The sequence below is a fragment of the Cibotium barometz genome, chromosome 22 (assembly GCF_041138505.1).
Source record: "Cibotium barometz isolate CiBa-2024 chromosome 22, ASM4113850v1, whole genome shotgun sequence".
In the NCBI taxonomy this organism is placed as follows: Eukaryota; Viridiplantae; Streptophyta; class Polypodiopsida; order Cyatheales; family Cibotiaceae; genus Cibotium; species Cibotium barometz.
In genome coordinates this window covers 14,644,658-14,661,659 of record NC_141067.1, presented here as the reverse complement: position 1 = coordinate 14,661,659, position 17,002 = coordinate 14,644,658, and the positions used below count along the sequence as shown (strand labels likewise).

Here is a 17,002-nt window from a genome sequence, read left to right as displayed (position 1 = left end):
GGCATAGACTTTGGCACTCATTCAGAAGGAGCCAGATCTCTCATTTCTTTTGGTTATTCTTACATGGTGGTCTCCCCACCAATCAGTGGAGATCAGTTTTCGGTGTAGCACCTTCCTGTCCTAGATGTGCAGCAGATTCTGAGTGCGTACAACATTGTCTATGGAGGTGCAGCATTGCACAGCAGATTTGGGATCCTGTAGCCCAACTTATGGGCAAATTGAGTGGCCGAGCCATGCATGTGACTTGGGGGGCAGTTGCTTGGCTCTCCCAATCCGGTCCGCAACTTTTTTATGAGGGCAGTGGTACAGATTCTGTTTTTTTCATTCGTAGAGGTATTGCCCAGCATGGTTTATTGCAGGATGTTCCTCACTCTGATTATACACCCCCTAGACAAAGGATTGACACCAGTTCGGAGATTATTGCCAGTATTACGGCATGGCAGATCTGGAGAGCTAGATGCACGGAGGCTATTGAGGGTGTCCAGATTTTTGGGTCTCAGTGCATTAGTACTATATGGGGTGATATCATCCACACTCTTATGGCTACTTGGGCTCGCACTCCGGAGCCCTCTCGTTCTGCGCCGCAGACGAAGCATGTGATATTTATGCGGGAATGGGACCATGGCATCTTCTTTTCCTCTAGTACCACAGGTCTTACATGGCATCATGATGCTCCTCAGTGGTTGAAATCACCTTACATATTGGGGTGATTCTATTCTCTTCCGGCTTATAGCTATGATTGTTGTATGTTTTTCTCATACTTAATAGAAGTCTCTTTCTGAAAAAAAATAACAGTAATAAGAGTGAGGGTGATGGGTCTCCAATCTATCAATTTATCACCTAGCTATTTTTTAGGGAGCAAACACACTAGCCCTTGCTTCCAAGAAGCTGGCAGCACACCAAAGTGCCAACAAATATTAATCATATAAAGAACTTCATTTTTAAGTGAATCCCAATATTCAAGAAAGAACTCTGTTGTCAAGCCATCCCAACTATGAGATTTTCGTTTCCCTAATCCCTGAACCACGTAAGGCAGCATGCAATTCTTCCTCTGTAAAAGGCACTTCCATTTCCAATGTTTGTATTAGTTTCGGTTAACCTCCTGCCGCTATAAAAGAACATGACAGGCATGCAGGTTTTGCTGTGATGGTTGTGTGGGGAGAGCAAAAAGGGCAATAAAATGGTTCAATACTTCTGTCTCAAACTAAATTTTGAGTCCACTGCCCATTATCCTTTTTGAGTCTATGAATGGACTGACTCTGCCTGGAAGCATGCACATTTTTAAAGAAAGCCTTTGAAGAGTAACCTTTATCCATGAGAGAATTTTGTCGTGCCCTAATTTGCCATTTTCGAAGCTTCCTAGCATCATTGCGTTTCAAGCAAATTTAAGCCTCTAGAAGATTATCCTGCTCTTGAGCATCCAATGTCCTATACTAAGTATACTCCATTAGTAATTGTATTTTAGATTTTGCAATCAATACATTTTGCCTTTCCATGCCCATGTCGCATATTTTCGAATGACATCCTGAAGTCTGAATGCAAATTTGCACCATGCCACATCTACATCTATCTGCATGTGAAGCTTTATAGGCCGAATTTCAGCCTCCACTAAAGCTTTGAATTGCTAATGTGTCCAGGTAATTGTTATTAACTATAAGCAGTTTCTTGTGAGGCAAAGGTACATCATGCATAGTCATGCCAAGTCATCCATAAAGGGAAATGATCCGAAATTTGCATAGAGAAGTATATGGACATAGTGGAAGTAACGGCATCAAATTGATATATACCATCAATCCAATTTGGCCCAGTAGTCATTCACTGCATTGTGATGGAAGGTATATCCTTTTTGGGCAGGCATGAGGTGCTTCCATAAATCACATGCTCTTATGCTTTGAAATACATTTTGCCAAGTCCTTTTCTCAGAAGCAATCATATGTGATATGTGAGAACTATTGTCTTCAAAGTTCATAGTCTGGTGAATTATTGAAATCACGACACAAAAACGCATTCGTAACCCATGGATAGGCTTGTAATTGCTGTCACATTTGAGCTCGCATTGCAGAGGTTTGCGAAGCATATACAAAATCAAACTCAAATATTTCACCATTCACCATACATTGAATGATCATCCATCTTCCTTGAGGATCATTATAGGCCAAATGAGGCTGTAGCTCACGCCTAACCAAAATGGCAGCACCAAAAAGAGCACAATTACCAACATAGAAGATACGAAAACCAACAAAACAACCTTCTCTCCCAACTAAAAAATGATGGTTGTGTTCTTGTAAGCAAACTTTGTGCGGCTGAGTTCTATGTATGTTAGCCCAAATCAGCCTCCATTTAGTTACTTGACAAAGGCCTTGTACATTATATGTCAAACACCTAAGTGGTGTATACATATATACATGTTTTGTAGTGAGTGGAAAAGCTCTTAAGTATCTCCCAGCATGGCTGCCTGGCTGCCGGCATAGCCATGCTCAACATTAGCCATAGCATCTGAATCACTGGTTTTTCCAAGGTTATTTGCAACATTTGCAAGGAGCAGTGATTGAGTTTGCTTATATAACGGATCAGCTCTGACAACTGCCGACCAAAGTCAACCAACCCTCTAACATCATTAGTTATTTCATTAGAATGATGTCCACTAGTCGAGGCAACCTCAGTCCAATTGCACGAGACAACAGGTCTCGGTTTTATTGTCTTTTGGGGGGTTTGTCAAGTATTTGTATCTTGCTTTTCTTTCTCCTTCGGTTTAGGCATATGAGAATTAGAGGATGCAAATTTCATTTTGCCTTTGTCCATATTAACATTTGAGCCCTACTATACATTTTCCCCTTTTGGGGGTTGCCCTGTTCCCACCAGAGTGTTCTCATTCGATTGCATTGCAGCAGCTCTGGTGGTTGCAACAGCACAGTCGGACACTCTAATTGCATATGACCAAATTTGCCACAAGTAAAGCAAGAGCCAGCATATCTTCCCCATTTAAGTTTGAAGAAGACATCCTAGGAGGGCATGCCAAATTCCAATCATCTCCACATCAAAAGCAACATCTGGTGGTGTGGGTTTATCAGTATCCCACAATATGCAAAACCTATTGACATTTCCTGAACTCTCACTGAGACCCGTACGAGGAAGGTAGGCATCCAGTAATCCCTCATTGTGATCCCCCTTATACACCAGTCTCCTGATGACCTCCAAGACAAGGCAAACCCCTGTTCCTAGAGTGTGCTCGTAGAGATTTGTGGTAAATGTAAGAAGCCCAGTTGTAGATCCTGCTGAAGATAGAGCATTTAGTGAGAGAAAAGTCTTGAGCAATGTTTGGTGCCTATCAAGATGCTACACAGCTGAGAACAACAGCAATCGTCCACAGAGCACACAAAGATCAAGGAGTGTAATTTGAAACAACAGAGATATCAATCAAACCAAAACAGACTGTGGGAGATAAGGCTTCCTTGGAAAAAGACAGAAGTTGCATGCATGTTCTTCTAAGACACAAATGGAGTTATCTGAAAGTCAAGATCCAGATGGTGTTGACTCTGATAATATGAAGGAGATTTTTGCAATGAACTTGCCTACAAGAGCTAGTCAAGTCGGTTGTTTTGAGTCTAGTCTTGGATAAGTGTATCTCAGTGTGTGCTAATTCTTTTTTTTGTAAGAAAGAGACTTCTTTTAAGCATGAAAGAATCAATACAAAATCATGGCTAGAAGCCGGAAATCCTCATCACAGTGTAAGGTAATCGCCGTGGTGGTAAGGCTACCCCTCTGAGGCATTTTCCATGACATCCACATAGAATTACCACGCAGTACCACTAGACTCTCTTGGCACTGTCTGCTAATTCTATGTGCATGTATGATGTCATGGAAAATGCCTCAGAGGGGTAGACTTTTCTTGTACTTTCTTTCATACTTAACAGAGGATGTTTAAATAGGGATAAATACATAACTTTGTGCTTTTCAGACACACGCTGATGATTTCCATTTTTATTGAGACCCCAACATGTCACAGTAGAAATGCCCTAGTCTACAACTAATCATGCACTGTAACTTACAAGCTGCTTGGCAATTGCCTGAACTTGAGCTTCTGGGAGGTGTTTGTCGTCCTCGAGAATCTCAAATAGCTCACCCTGTCCACAATGGATCCCACAAAACAAACAAAACAAGTCAGCTGCTTTGCGTAGATGCAACACCAACATTCCAACAACCGTTCTTGCAGCATTAATAAGAAACCACATTATTTTGTAGTTGCCATTTATTAATAGAGCCCACATACACATGTACATGACAGCACCGACATCAAACACACCCAAGCACTTTGACCACATAAGCGAGCGCAACACATTGTTCTTGTGTTTTTGAATGCTACCCACATACATTTATGCCCTTCAAGATTTTGGGAGCAAACCACATAAAAACCTGGTAAATACCCTTTCACATACACAAGCACTCATGCAATTGTACCTTATGGTCAGATCCAGGAGGATTTTCCGAGACCTTTACTGGCGAGACATCAACTTCTACACAGAAACATCAGAGCCTCGAGAGAGGTTTGCCACAGGTTGCAGGGTATGCATGGGGGTCGGTATACAGGTGTAGATGGCTAGATTGCCCAACAAGAGAGAATAGACAAATCAACTAAAAATTGCATTATGCCTAAAATGAGGGGGGAACTCCCCTTTTTATCCATGATACAAACCCCATAACAACGACACTTAGGCCCTTCTACAGATACACCGGGTCATAAGAATTCACTGTCCCAGTGAATAAACATGCAAACACACGCATAACCTGCTTACACATATGTATGTCCACCTACACTTCCACCAACTGAAATCAAACATACAACCATATACGTATGAGAAAGCAACGTTGCTTGAGTACCCATGGTACCAAGCCATCTTCTCCCTGCTGCACCAAGGGCGGGTCAAACCCTCCGCCCCTTGGCTCCTAAGTTCTAACCTAATGCACCACACACTTCATGGCTCCTACAACTTCGTCATAGATACATACACATATGAGAAAGCAACATTGCTTGGGTACCCATGGTACCAAGCCCCTTGGCTCCTAAGTTATAACCTAATGCACCACGCACTTCATGGCTCCTACAACTTCCTCATAGATACATGTTTGACTTTGGTGTACAAGCCCATCCCAGCACAGCCTTATACACATGAATAAAAAGCTATAAAGATGTAGGCATAGAAACACACCTAGGAGATGAAGAGGTGGTGGTGAGATCTCAGAGGCATGCCATGAATTGCTCCAAACACCATAGACAATGGTGGTGTAGAGGAAAGATCCATGGCTACTGGGATGAAGAGAGAAAAGCCACCACAGCGAGCGCCACATGGCCCGTTGCATAGAATGCAATCACACTCTACTTCCATCTAGCCCATACAATAAAGCTACTGCAGGTGGCTCCCCCATGATGTGAACGCCCGTAAACTGCTCTTGCCGCATGCATAATCTTTTACAGAGGCCGTTTGCAAGGAGAATCACACCCAAATTGTGGGCTGCTTGCACCAAAAACTGTGGCCATGGAATGGGCCTCAAGTGCCTATGAGAACTACAAGGTGTGTATGAGCTTAATGGAGCTGAGTCTGGGCTGAGCAATGAGGTGATCTATGCAGAGCATGTGGTGCACACGATAAGGAGGAGGGGGGAAGAAGGAGACGTTGAAAGGGTGGCGATAGGAACAGGGGCAGATTATCAGAAAGAGACAAGGGGGCGATAATAGGAAGGGGAGAGGGGGAGCAAGAAGATAAACGTAAAAGGGTGGATGCCAGCCTGAGTGGAAGGTGGTGAGTAGATGGGCAAAAAGGTGTGGAGGCGACCAGGGTAGGCAACCAGGCGCCGTGTGCAAAGGAGATGAGTGCAACTGGCGAGCATCAATGGAAAGGGACGCCAAGTACTAATTGTGGAAGGAAAATAAGGAAAATACGAGGAACGAATTGTAGGCGCAGGCAACCAGGTAAAACAGGATGAGGAGCAACACAAGCCTCTGGTGTTTGGAGCAGTCAACAGCCTGAGCAAGGGCAAGAAGCAACACCAGCAAGCCGGCGTAAGAAAGGCATCGGCTGGGCTAAAAACTGGGTGACCGAGGACAAGTGGGTGTGGTGAGTATATTTGACGAAGTTAAGCCTATCAGCCTTGTGGACAAGGCAAGGGTTTTTAAGTGGCAGAACAAGAGTTTACATGTACACAGAGACCTCGGGAGGGGGAGAGATGGAAACCCAACCCCTCCCCAGCAATATTGCCAAAAATTACTAAAACTGTAGATGGCTAGAATGTCTAACAAGGGAGAATAGACAAATGAACTGACAGTAGATGGCTAGAATGCCCAACAAGAAAGAATAGACAAATGAACTGAAGATTGCATTATGCCTCATATGAGGGTGGAACTCCTCTTTTTATACAGGGCACCATGGCACATTATAATCCCTTGCATATGGGATAACTCACACACATGCACACCACTCTTCCAGTTTCACATGTGAATGAAGACCGAGATACAAACCCCAAACAACAATGGCACTCAGGCCTTTCTACAACAGGGGGGAGCCCAGGACATGTGGAGGAGACCGGGGGTCCAGGGGAGTCACAGCCCTCTTCAGACCACATCTCCGCGCTTACTCACAGTTGTCTGAAAGGATGAAAAGACCCGGATTGCATCATTAAACATGTTCATATTGTGCCCAACTTGTGTCTCAACCATTGGGCCATGTCCTCAGCACCCTTGGGTGCCTATTGGGGTATCAAAAGTGCCTGATACACATGACATCCCCTCCTGCTAGACTTGGAGCACTAGCATACTCCATACCTTTGCTCCAATCCCACAAGGGTCTTCAAGTAAGCTCACCCTCTACACCAAACTCACTCGCTCTATCTCCAAGCTCTTTAACTTGGTCTTCAAGTTCTTTCGCTCAGACTTCAATAACTCTCTCACTAAATCAGCTGCATCACATGTAGCCTCATCCTCCTCCTTATCGGACTTGGAGAGACTCTTCTAAAGCCACTCAAAATCTGTTGGGCTGATCTCATCCTCCTTCAAACGAGATTTGAAGAGATCTACCTCCTTGTAAAAGCACACCCCTTCCTCCTCCAAGCGGGATTCAAAGAGATCCACCTCCTCATCAGGAACTGTCGGGCTGATCTCATTCTCCTCCAAACAGGATTTCGAAGAGATCCACCAACTGGCTTTGACGGGTTCAGTTTTAGTTCTCGCACTCACATCTCAGGCAATGACACCTCTGTTGACGTCTCTGCACAGCCCCATCCTAGCCTTTGCTAATGATGCCATCATCATTTCCATCACATTGGTGATAACGGTTAACCTCCTTGACAATCCGGGCTTTCTCTGCTTCATGTGCTTCTTCCTGTCGTCGATGTTCCTCTCATTCTTCTCGTATGTGTTTGTCCAAGGTTACAATATTCTCCTCTATCTAGTGGATCTGCTTTGAGGTCCTCTTGTTTTCACAGATGTCTTTCCTTCATGTCTTCAAGGCTCTCCATCGAAGTAAAGGTCCATCTTGGAATTGCCTACTTAGGCTAGACCTAATCTGCATACAAAACTAAAGCTACATGCACAAACATGCTGAAAACGTAAAAACGCAAACCTTAATTTGCCATGCAAATTGAAACGGGGCTACAAAAACTGACACAAGGGCTGAACTAATGCAAAACAAGGAATTTCTAATTTTGGCTTGCAAAACCTAATTTTAGAAAACCTAGTTAGAAATTAGAATGCACAAACTCTACCTAAGGACTGCCCTATGTTGACCTATGCTCTGATATGACTGTACAAACATTGCGGAAGTATGATCTTGATTAACACTAAGCAAGAGAGGTTAACGCTAATCCTACAGTTTGGCAAACACACCTAAGACGAGAGTAAACGCTAATCTATTGTTGATTGCCAAAACATGCTCATATTACAATGGTTCTTACATCTAGACTTGGATCGGTTCATGCATGCTAACCTACTATGCATTCAAAAGATGTCTTGTTGCATCCACAGCTTGGTCGCGCTCTCGAAATGCTTGCCTCCATGCCTAGAGCTGCCTCTATGCACAGGTTCTTGCCAACATCTGAGAGACGCTTGAATGAGGGTTGAACCCCCTTTATATAGGGTTCACAGTTGGCAGATTACTGGTCTTTTTTTCTTTTTTTTTCTCAGAAAGGAGACTTCCATTAAGTATGAAAAAAATTTACGAAATGGAGAATACTGGTCATTTTGAGGTTGGCCAACACTTCCAAAAACATCATAAACTTCATTAAACATGTTCATATTGTGCCCAACTTGTGTCTCAACCATTGGGCCATGTCTTGGGCACCCTTGGACGCTTATGAGGCTCTCAAAACTACCTCAATGCAGAAGATACTTTGCCCCTACTCCTGCCTAAGAGTCAGCTCATGCTAAGATCATGTGCATGTGGCTAGCACTCACAAATGTGATGCACATGATACGAAAAGAAGCAAAAGAGCATGGAGCACATGATGGAGCAAAGGTGCATCATGTGCCCAATTCCCCAAGTTTAGCACGAGGGGATGTCATGTGCATACCTTCTCCAAGTTTAGATGGAGGAACGTGGACGCACTTCCCACTTACATTCACCTTTTAAGCAAGATTAGGGGCAAAATATGTGTGAAAATGGTTCTTGTCCAGCCCTAAAAAGGGGATTATTCTGGATTTTATTGGTTTTATTTTGGATTTTGTGGGTCTTGCTGCTGACCGACCAGCAGCCCCACTCACTATATATAGGATAGCCTCATCTTTCCACGTCCTGTACCACTTCATAGATCATATTTGGTACCACACCTGCTGGTTGTTGTTGCTGCCGGGGCTTGCACTACATCAGCTTCATCATCATCGGCTGTCAGCTCCAGCACACCAGCGTTTTACCTCAGCTTATGGGACAGCAGCCCTCTCTGCTACATAGAGCTCACTAGCGTTATATCTCAGCTCATGGGACAGCAGCCCTCTCTCCTCAGCGTTTTTATCTTCAGTTCATGGGACAGCAGCCCTCTCTGCTACGCAGTACAGCACCTCAGCGTTTTATCGTCAATACATACCTTGGGACAACAGCCCACTCTCTGCTACAATACTTCATCATTTTTCTTCTACAGTTTACCTTGGGACAGCAGCCCACTCTCTGCTACAATACTTCATCATTTTTCTTCTACAGTTTACCTTGGGACAGCAGCCCACTCTCTACTACAGTTCATCATCGTTTTTCTTCTACAATTTACCTTGGGACAGCAGCCCACTCTCTGCTCCTCTCCATCCCTCGGGTATTGCAACACCCTTGTCACCAAAGCTTGCACCACTTCCACCACTCGGGACAGAGGCCCTCTCTGCTCCTCACCACCACTCAGGTATTACAGCACCCTTGTCACCTGAGCTTTCACCACCACCACTCAGGACATTAGCCCTCTTTGCTCCTCGTCACCCCTCACGTATTGCAACACCCTCATCACCAAAGCTTGCACCACTCGGGACGGCAGCCCTCTCTGCTCATCATCACTTCAGCATCACTTCACCTTCCGCTGCTCACTACCACCTCGGAGTGCCTCTACATCCACTAACGAGAGCCTTTGACACCGACCACCTCACGGAGTGCCTTTGCCTCACATCGACACGAGCCTCACATCCTTCAGCTCCAACATCGTCTTTGCTTCTACACCAGTCTTCTACTCAGAGTCTCCTCACACCAAAGGGCCTCTTGTACATGTTTTCACTCACCATCATATATACACTCACTCACCCATTTCATGCTATGTTGATTTGCTCTAATCTCTCGTACAGCTGGTCCTTTCGTCCTTTTGCCCTCACATGGTATCAAAGCTATCGTGAGCAAAGGGATTGAAGACCTCGAGAGCACACAGCATGGATCGTCTACCCGCACTCCCGGAGGACCAATTTTTCTCACCAGAAGTTGATTCTCCAAACTCTAATCTAGACCACATAGGGAATGGGACTGCTTACTTAGAGGAGAGCCCCGTTCAAGATCTTACTTCAGGAGACGATCAACCCATCTACATCAACTCACCTTCACTACCTTTGCCATCACGATCTCCCTCTCTGACTTCATCAGACTTCGTTTCCAGAGGGGGATACATTCCTTCTGCCAGTATGTTTGTGTGGGACCCTAGCATCCTTTTTTTATCTCATCTTCTCTCATGGTTCCCTTTTTGGCCTCAGAGGGGGGGTGTGAAAACAGTTCTTGTCCAGCCCTAAAAAAGGGATTATTCTGGATTTTATTGGTTTTATTTTGGATTTTGTGGGTCTTGCTGCAGGCCAACAGCCCCTAGCCTGGCCGACCAGCAGCCCCACTCACTATATATAGGATAGCCTCATCTTTCCACATCCTGTACCACTTCATAGATCATATCTAGTACCACACCTGCTGGTTGTTGCTGCTGCCGAGGCCTGCACTACATCAGCTTCATCATCATCGGCTGTCAGTCCAGCACACCAGCATTGTACCTCAGCTTATGGGACAGCAGCCCCCTCTGCTACATAGAGCTCACCAACGTTTTATCTCAGCTCATGGGACAGCAGCCCTCTCTGCTACATACAGCACCTCAGCGTTTTTATCTTCAGTTCATGGAACAACAGCCCTCTCTACTACATCACCTCAGCGTTATATCATCAGTACATATCTTGGGACAGCAGCCCACTCTCTGCTGCAGTAACATCATCGTTTTTCTTCTACAGTTTACCTTGGGACAACAGCCCACTCTCTGCTGAAGTTCATCATCGTTTTTCTTCTACAGTTTACCTTGGGACAGCATGATCTCTCATACATCTGGTCCTTTCGCCCTTTTGCCCTCACAAAATATGGTCCAATTTAGGCAAATTCTGACAGCCCAATAGGGCCCTAAAGGTACCTAGGATGTGCAACAATGGATGGCACACAAGGTAGGCATAATATGAACATGTTTAATGACCTTTTGAACGATATTTTTGCTTGCCAAACCAGCATCAAACCTACTATACAATCCCAAGATAAAGGGAGGTGACAGGTCAAGGGTCATTTGAAGCTAGTCTCTGCAAGACCAAAAGCAAGGCAACAAGGGCAAGTGATGGATTGCCAAAGAAGAAGTGAATCCGAGTGAACCCTCTGTACCACACCCCATCATTTAAGCAGTGTTGGAGCAGCACGCTTGGTTGTAGTCACACTCTTCCAGATAGTAATATTCATACACCCTAGACATACACTCCCAAGGACTGCAATGGAGTTGCCTCGGTGACTTGCTATATGCAAGGGCACGAAAGGGTGTCATATGCTAGGGTTTCTAAATGGTTTCTCATAGGGAATGTCTCATGCAACTCAAGTTATAGAGTGGAAATGGTCTACAGTAAAGAAATTAGAAGCAATAATCACAGTCCTCACATATCATACCAACAAGGACAACAAGGTGGACATTCTTAAGCAATCAAAGAAGCTGAAGGGAACCAAGGTGTGGATTGCAAATAGCTTAATTACCTCAACACAACTAAAGCAAAGATGCCAAACTCACTAAAGTTTGAGAAGCACGTAAAGAAGGGAAATGGGCCATTTTTTGTGATGGAAAACCCCCATTTTCGAAACCCAAAACCATCCAAACCTCACCACCAACATCCAATGACCAATAATCTTGTATTATTGCATCTTGTAGTGAGATTTTTTTTACCTTTTATGGACAAGATTTAACATAAAAACTTCATGGTCTTCGTTTATGTGTTCATGTATTGGTCTCATGGGTCAATTTGGCCTTATGTAGACGTAATCTCGCTCTCTCTCTCTCATCCACCGTACTTGCTATTATATGGGAATACTATGGAGTTCTCACAACTGAGAAAAGTCCTCCTGCTCGGGGACTTCGACGCCAAGACATGGAGTCACCAAGTCCCACTACTTGATCTGGTCCCAAGACTACCCTATCAGACTACAAGAGCTAGACATCACTGACACAGGGTTACCATCATCACAGGACCGTGAGGTGGTCACCGTGTATGGGAGACATTTCCTAGAGCTAGGAACTGCACATGGTCTTGTTATCTATAGCGGGATGTCCTCATGGCCCTCTTCCGATGCCCTCACCTCCTTCCCTTGCTCGGGAGGTACTAGCACCGTGGACTACTTGATGGGATCTCTGGCTTTGGCACACCTTCTCTCTAACTTCTCCATCCATGCCTACCTCTCTTTCACTCTTACTTGCACACCACCCCTGCCACCACTCCCCATCTCACATTACACCGAGGTCCATTTTGATCACAAGCTTGAACCTGTTTACTCCGACCACATCTACCGCCACCTCCAATATGTGGATCCTATTGTCCCCCCTACCCACCCTCACATCACAGTTCACCACCATTCTCCACACATCTACCACCACTTCTTATATCTGCACACGGTGGTCTACCGTCATTCCATGCCCCATAACTATTGTTAGATGACAAATGCCAAGCGTCTTAAGAATGAGGTACGGATTGGGCAAATCACGAAGCGTTAAGAGCAATGGATTTCTCAACGCCTCACCCAACACAAGAAACGGGAATCCAACACTCAGAAAGAGGATGAGTTATACCGACTCTTCTTAGGGCCGAACTACAAAGAGGGTTGGAGGAAACTCCAAGAACATCGCCCCCCCACACATATCACCTACCGGGACACATGGCACTCGTATGCATGCTCCCTCTTATCATATCCCCCATCTGCCACCTCTACTCCCACGACCTCCACCTTCTTCACAAAGGGCATGGTCCTCAAGGCCATCCGTAGACTACGTAATGGGCGGGCCCAGGATCACAAGGGACTCATTGCCGAGTATATCTCACATGTCAATGATACCATGGCACCCCCACTAGCCTACATGTTCAATAGAGCCCTTTGTGAAGGATTTTCACCCTCTTGGTCCACTAATAGCATCACGCTCATCCTCAACACCAGAGATCCACTTGATCCTAATAATTACAAGACGATCATGATTGGCCACACATTGGCCAAACTCTATGGATCGGTGCTAGAGGTGGAGCTCAATTCATTCGCAGAGAGACAAGGATACATCCTCAAGACAGGCAAGCTTTTGGAGGAGCTACTCTACCCTTGACCACATCTTCACCCTCTGTGCCATCATCAAGGAGGGTAGAGCACGACATATTGTCGCTTTGTGGATTTTTGCAAAGCTTTGATACAATACCCCGAGCCTGCCTCCTCCAGTGTCGTCTACACAAGATAGGAGTCCCACCTCATATGGCTAGAGCATCATTGCCCTCTATGAGTCCATCATTGGACCAATGAGAGCCCCACGAGGTACATCACAGGAGATTTCCAACACTATTGGGGCCCCCTACTACTTTATGCACATGACATTGTCCTGCTTTCAGATTCAGCCGAGGAGCTTCAAAGACATTTGGATGCCTTACAAGATTTTTGCACTCAACGAGACGTCTTCAATACCTCCCGCCCCTTCACATCCATATGAGCTTCCCATGCAGAGGGGATCCTATGGAGATTGTCTCATCCTATGTCTACCTTGGTGTCAATTTCAATGGCCCGCGCTTCACCATGGTTCCCACAGCACATGCCAAAGTGACAGGAATATGCAACCTTGAGCTTACTTGAGCGACAATGCTTCCAGGCACATTTCCACCAGCCCAGGATGAAGGGTTGGCTTTTTGACACCCTCATCACACCAGCCTTGATGTATGGAGCAGCCTTCTATGGCTAGATTTATCCGATGAGGATTGGCAACAAGTTGAGAGGCCCTAGGCCATGATGAAATCTCGTATGATCTGCAATCCCACACCAAATTATGCGGGCATGTTTGTTGCAGCCCTAATGGAAGCGGATGCACTATTCCAGACATCCACATACCTCCATCGTATCAATCACATGGATCCCCATGGGTACTTGAGGCTTGCCTTGGAGTTCTCAAGACTACTAACACTCAAGGGCCACCCTGGAGTATGGTATGCCCAAGTTTCCACTTGGTTCTCAAGATATGGGTTCTGCATGGACCGCCTCCCACCCCTTCAGAACAATTTGGACTCCCCTTTTCTCCAACTCTCTCGTGAGAACACCAACCAGGTTATCCGATTAGATCTTCTCAACCTCTACACCCATTGCACATGGATCACACCTTCCAATCTCCCACCGAAGATGCACTTTTGCAAAGATCACTTCCTCACGCTCACTAAGGATGGATTCATCCAGCAACTAGGCTACTCGAGTGTCCACATGTCCCATGCCATGCGGATTGCGATTGGCCGGATACGGGTTTTCGCCTCAAAGTGGAGACAAGGAGAGCCGAGCGCATCTTCAGAGCCACAGAGCTCATAAGGAGTCCCAGGGAGGAGAGGATCTCCCGATTATGCCACACAAAGTTGAGACAGATGAGCATTACATATGTCATTGCCCAGTATTCTATGAGATCCGCATGAGGTTTCATTGTCTGCTCCATGAAGGATTGAACTTTCCAAGATCATTGACTTCCCAGACCAACACTACCTAGGGATCTTCCTGCTCAAGCTCCACAAACACAAGGACACTTTCTTGAGAGAGCTTCGGCCCCAGCCACCCCGACCCCTCCCTTGCCAACCAACACCACCAGCTCCTTTCAGACCTAGAAGGAGGACACCCATACAGTTGATCCCATGGACCCACCTCGCCCGAGAGGCGTTACCTCAAACCAGGCCTCCACATTCCAGTGTGCTCGATGCCCCCGGCCCTCTAGATATCCACCACGATCCCCTCATCAACTTCAAATCTAGGACATGCTCCATTGCCATCAAGCTACCTTACCACGTGACGTAGCTTAGGGAGACCGCTCGGCCATACTCATTAGTCCCATGCTTGATATTTTAGAGAGTGGTATACCATCTATTGATTGGGGGCTAATGCTCATTGCCCGAGAGGCGTTACCTCAAACCAGGCCTCCACATTCCAGTGTGCTCGATGGCCCCAGCCCTCTAGACATCCGCCACGATCCCCTCATCAACTTCAAATACAGGACATGCTCCAGTGCCATCAAGCTATGTTACCACGTGACGTAGCTGAGGTAGACCGCTCAGCCATACTCATTAGCCCCATGCTTGATATTTTAGAGAGTGGTATACCATCTATTGGGGGCTGATGCTCCTCTCATTTTCATGTTCCTAGTATTCCATGATGAGATTTCCACGGACAGTTTTGTATCACTCCAGTGAGATAATTTTGATTTGTTCTATTTTATTTTCCATTCCATGATGAGATATGCCATGGACATTATTGTATCACTTTGGTCTCATAGGCCCATTGGGTCTTTCGTAGACGCTTAATCTCTCTCTCTCTCTCTCTCTCTCTCTCTCTCTCTCTCTCTCTCTCTAAACAAATCTAAATTACCTGTGCAAACTCAGTTACTACACAAAACTCTTGAGGGCTTTCGAAAGCGTCCAGCATTTCAATAATATTTTCATGCTTCAGGTTGCGAAGGATCTGAAAATTTTGCAAAGAAAAAGGCAACCCTATTATGATAAGCAGCATTACAGCAAAATACATCAGCTGAGCAAACCAGCTTCAAAAATCAATTCTACTTGAGAAGCATTCAGACAAAGCTCTGAGATTGCAAAATAAGCTTTGCTTATGCTAGTTTAAGTTTTCGAAAATTTCACTTCTGTTGAAATACCACCTCGATCTCTTGCCGCAGATTCTCAATGTCCTTATCACTCTTGCCATGTTTGAGGATAAATTTCATGGCAACAGTCTGCATTGCACAAAGGATGATTGGGGCCAAAAAGCAATGAAATCTATAAGTCATTATGTCACATGCATGAACAGATGCTAAAATACACGGATGATTCTACCTCTACACACGCGTGCGCGCGCACAGTACACGCATGCATACTTACATAATTACATACATACGTACGTACATACAGTACATATATTTGTACTTACAAAGCATATATAAATGCATTTGTAAACCTGGCCGGTATATTTGCGCCTCCCTTTGTACACTTTGCCGAAGGATCCTTCGCCAACGAGCTCCACGACGTGATAATTTTCCACTCCCATTGTGGATCTGCGGGCATGAAAAGCATGAAAAATCACAGGAAAATAGATAGATTAGGTTAGACACAGAGGGCGTTACCCATTGATCAGAAACAGCTCAACGCGAGAGCAATTCACATTGTTTTGCAGGAAGAGCAGCAGGTTTGGCTTAGGGTAGGGGGTTAGGGTTAGGTTTAGATGGAGAGGGTATCATCATTCGTCACAATTCATCATACCTGTGTGCGTACAGTGTGTCCCTCTGATAACGCTTTCAAATGGAGCGGAGCGGGAACTCACGACCGTTTGGGCTATTACGTCTTGCAGCTTAAGACTAATGCATGTTACACACTCGGGCAGTCAAAATGGATCTTACTATTGGATGTCTAGAGATTTTATTTTTATTTTTTTTAATAAGTGTATATATTACTTCAAATCTGATTTTACATCCAGGCCCTTTTAGACAAGAGATTCTGACGGAACACACCCCCTAGTCACAAACCTTTACTTTATTCAAAAGATTACATAACAGATTCCATCTATCTTCCTCCATCACAAAACTGGACAGTCCCTAAGAAATCTAGTACCCCAACTAATGCCACAAATGTGTAGTCCACTTGTTTCTCCTTGAGATACTAGTTTTAGGACCAAATTTAACTTGTCTAGGCTTCAAATCAAGACCAATACAGACATGCATCATATCAACCATATGTTAGGTTTCCCTAGTATGCATGAGCGTCTCCCAAATAAATAAAGAAATCAAGTGATGCCATTTTGCAGCCTCTGAATTAGCTAACCCATCCCATCTTTATCCAGCTTGTTCACACTGATTACAAGCCAGCACATGCACACTGATTACAGACCAGCACATACACACACTCTTATGCATCAAATGTGTCACATCCAATCCAAGAGAGGATCCATTCTAAAATACAGTCGAATTCGTAGTGACCCAAATTTCCCACAAACAGCAAGCTCTAATAATGCTAAGC

The 17,002-nt window shown here is 45.0% G+C and overlaps 1 protein-coding gene across 4 annotated transcripts in view; it reads right to left on the bottom strand.

The window, feature by feature from the left end:
* FU (kinase family with ARM repeat domain-containing protein) overlaps positions 1-16,370 on the bottom strand; it is a 115,592-nt gene extending 99,222 nt beyond the window's left edge. For 3 of the 4 annotated variants that reach the window (XM_086816455.1, XM_086816451.1, XM_086816454.1), the window contains exons 1-5: positions 16,250-16,370; positions 15,948-16,044; positions 15,652-15,726; positions 15,366-15,458; positions 4,050-4,124 (exon numbers count right to left, since the gene is read on the bottom strand). In XM_086816455.1, the coding sequence (XP_086672581.1) occupies positions 4,050-4,124; positions 15,366-15,458; positions 15,652-15,726; positions 15,948-16,037 (333 nt within the window). In that variant the 5' untranslated portion in view covers positions 16,038-16,044; positions 16,250-16,370. The other variant, XM_086816453.1, reaches the window with a different exon arrangement.
* Positions 16,371-17,002: the final 632 nt, after the last annotated feature.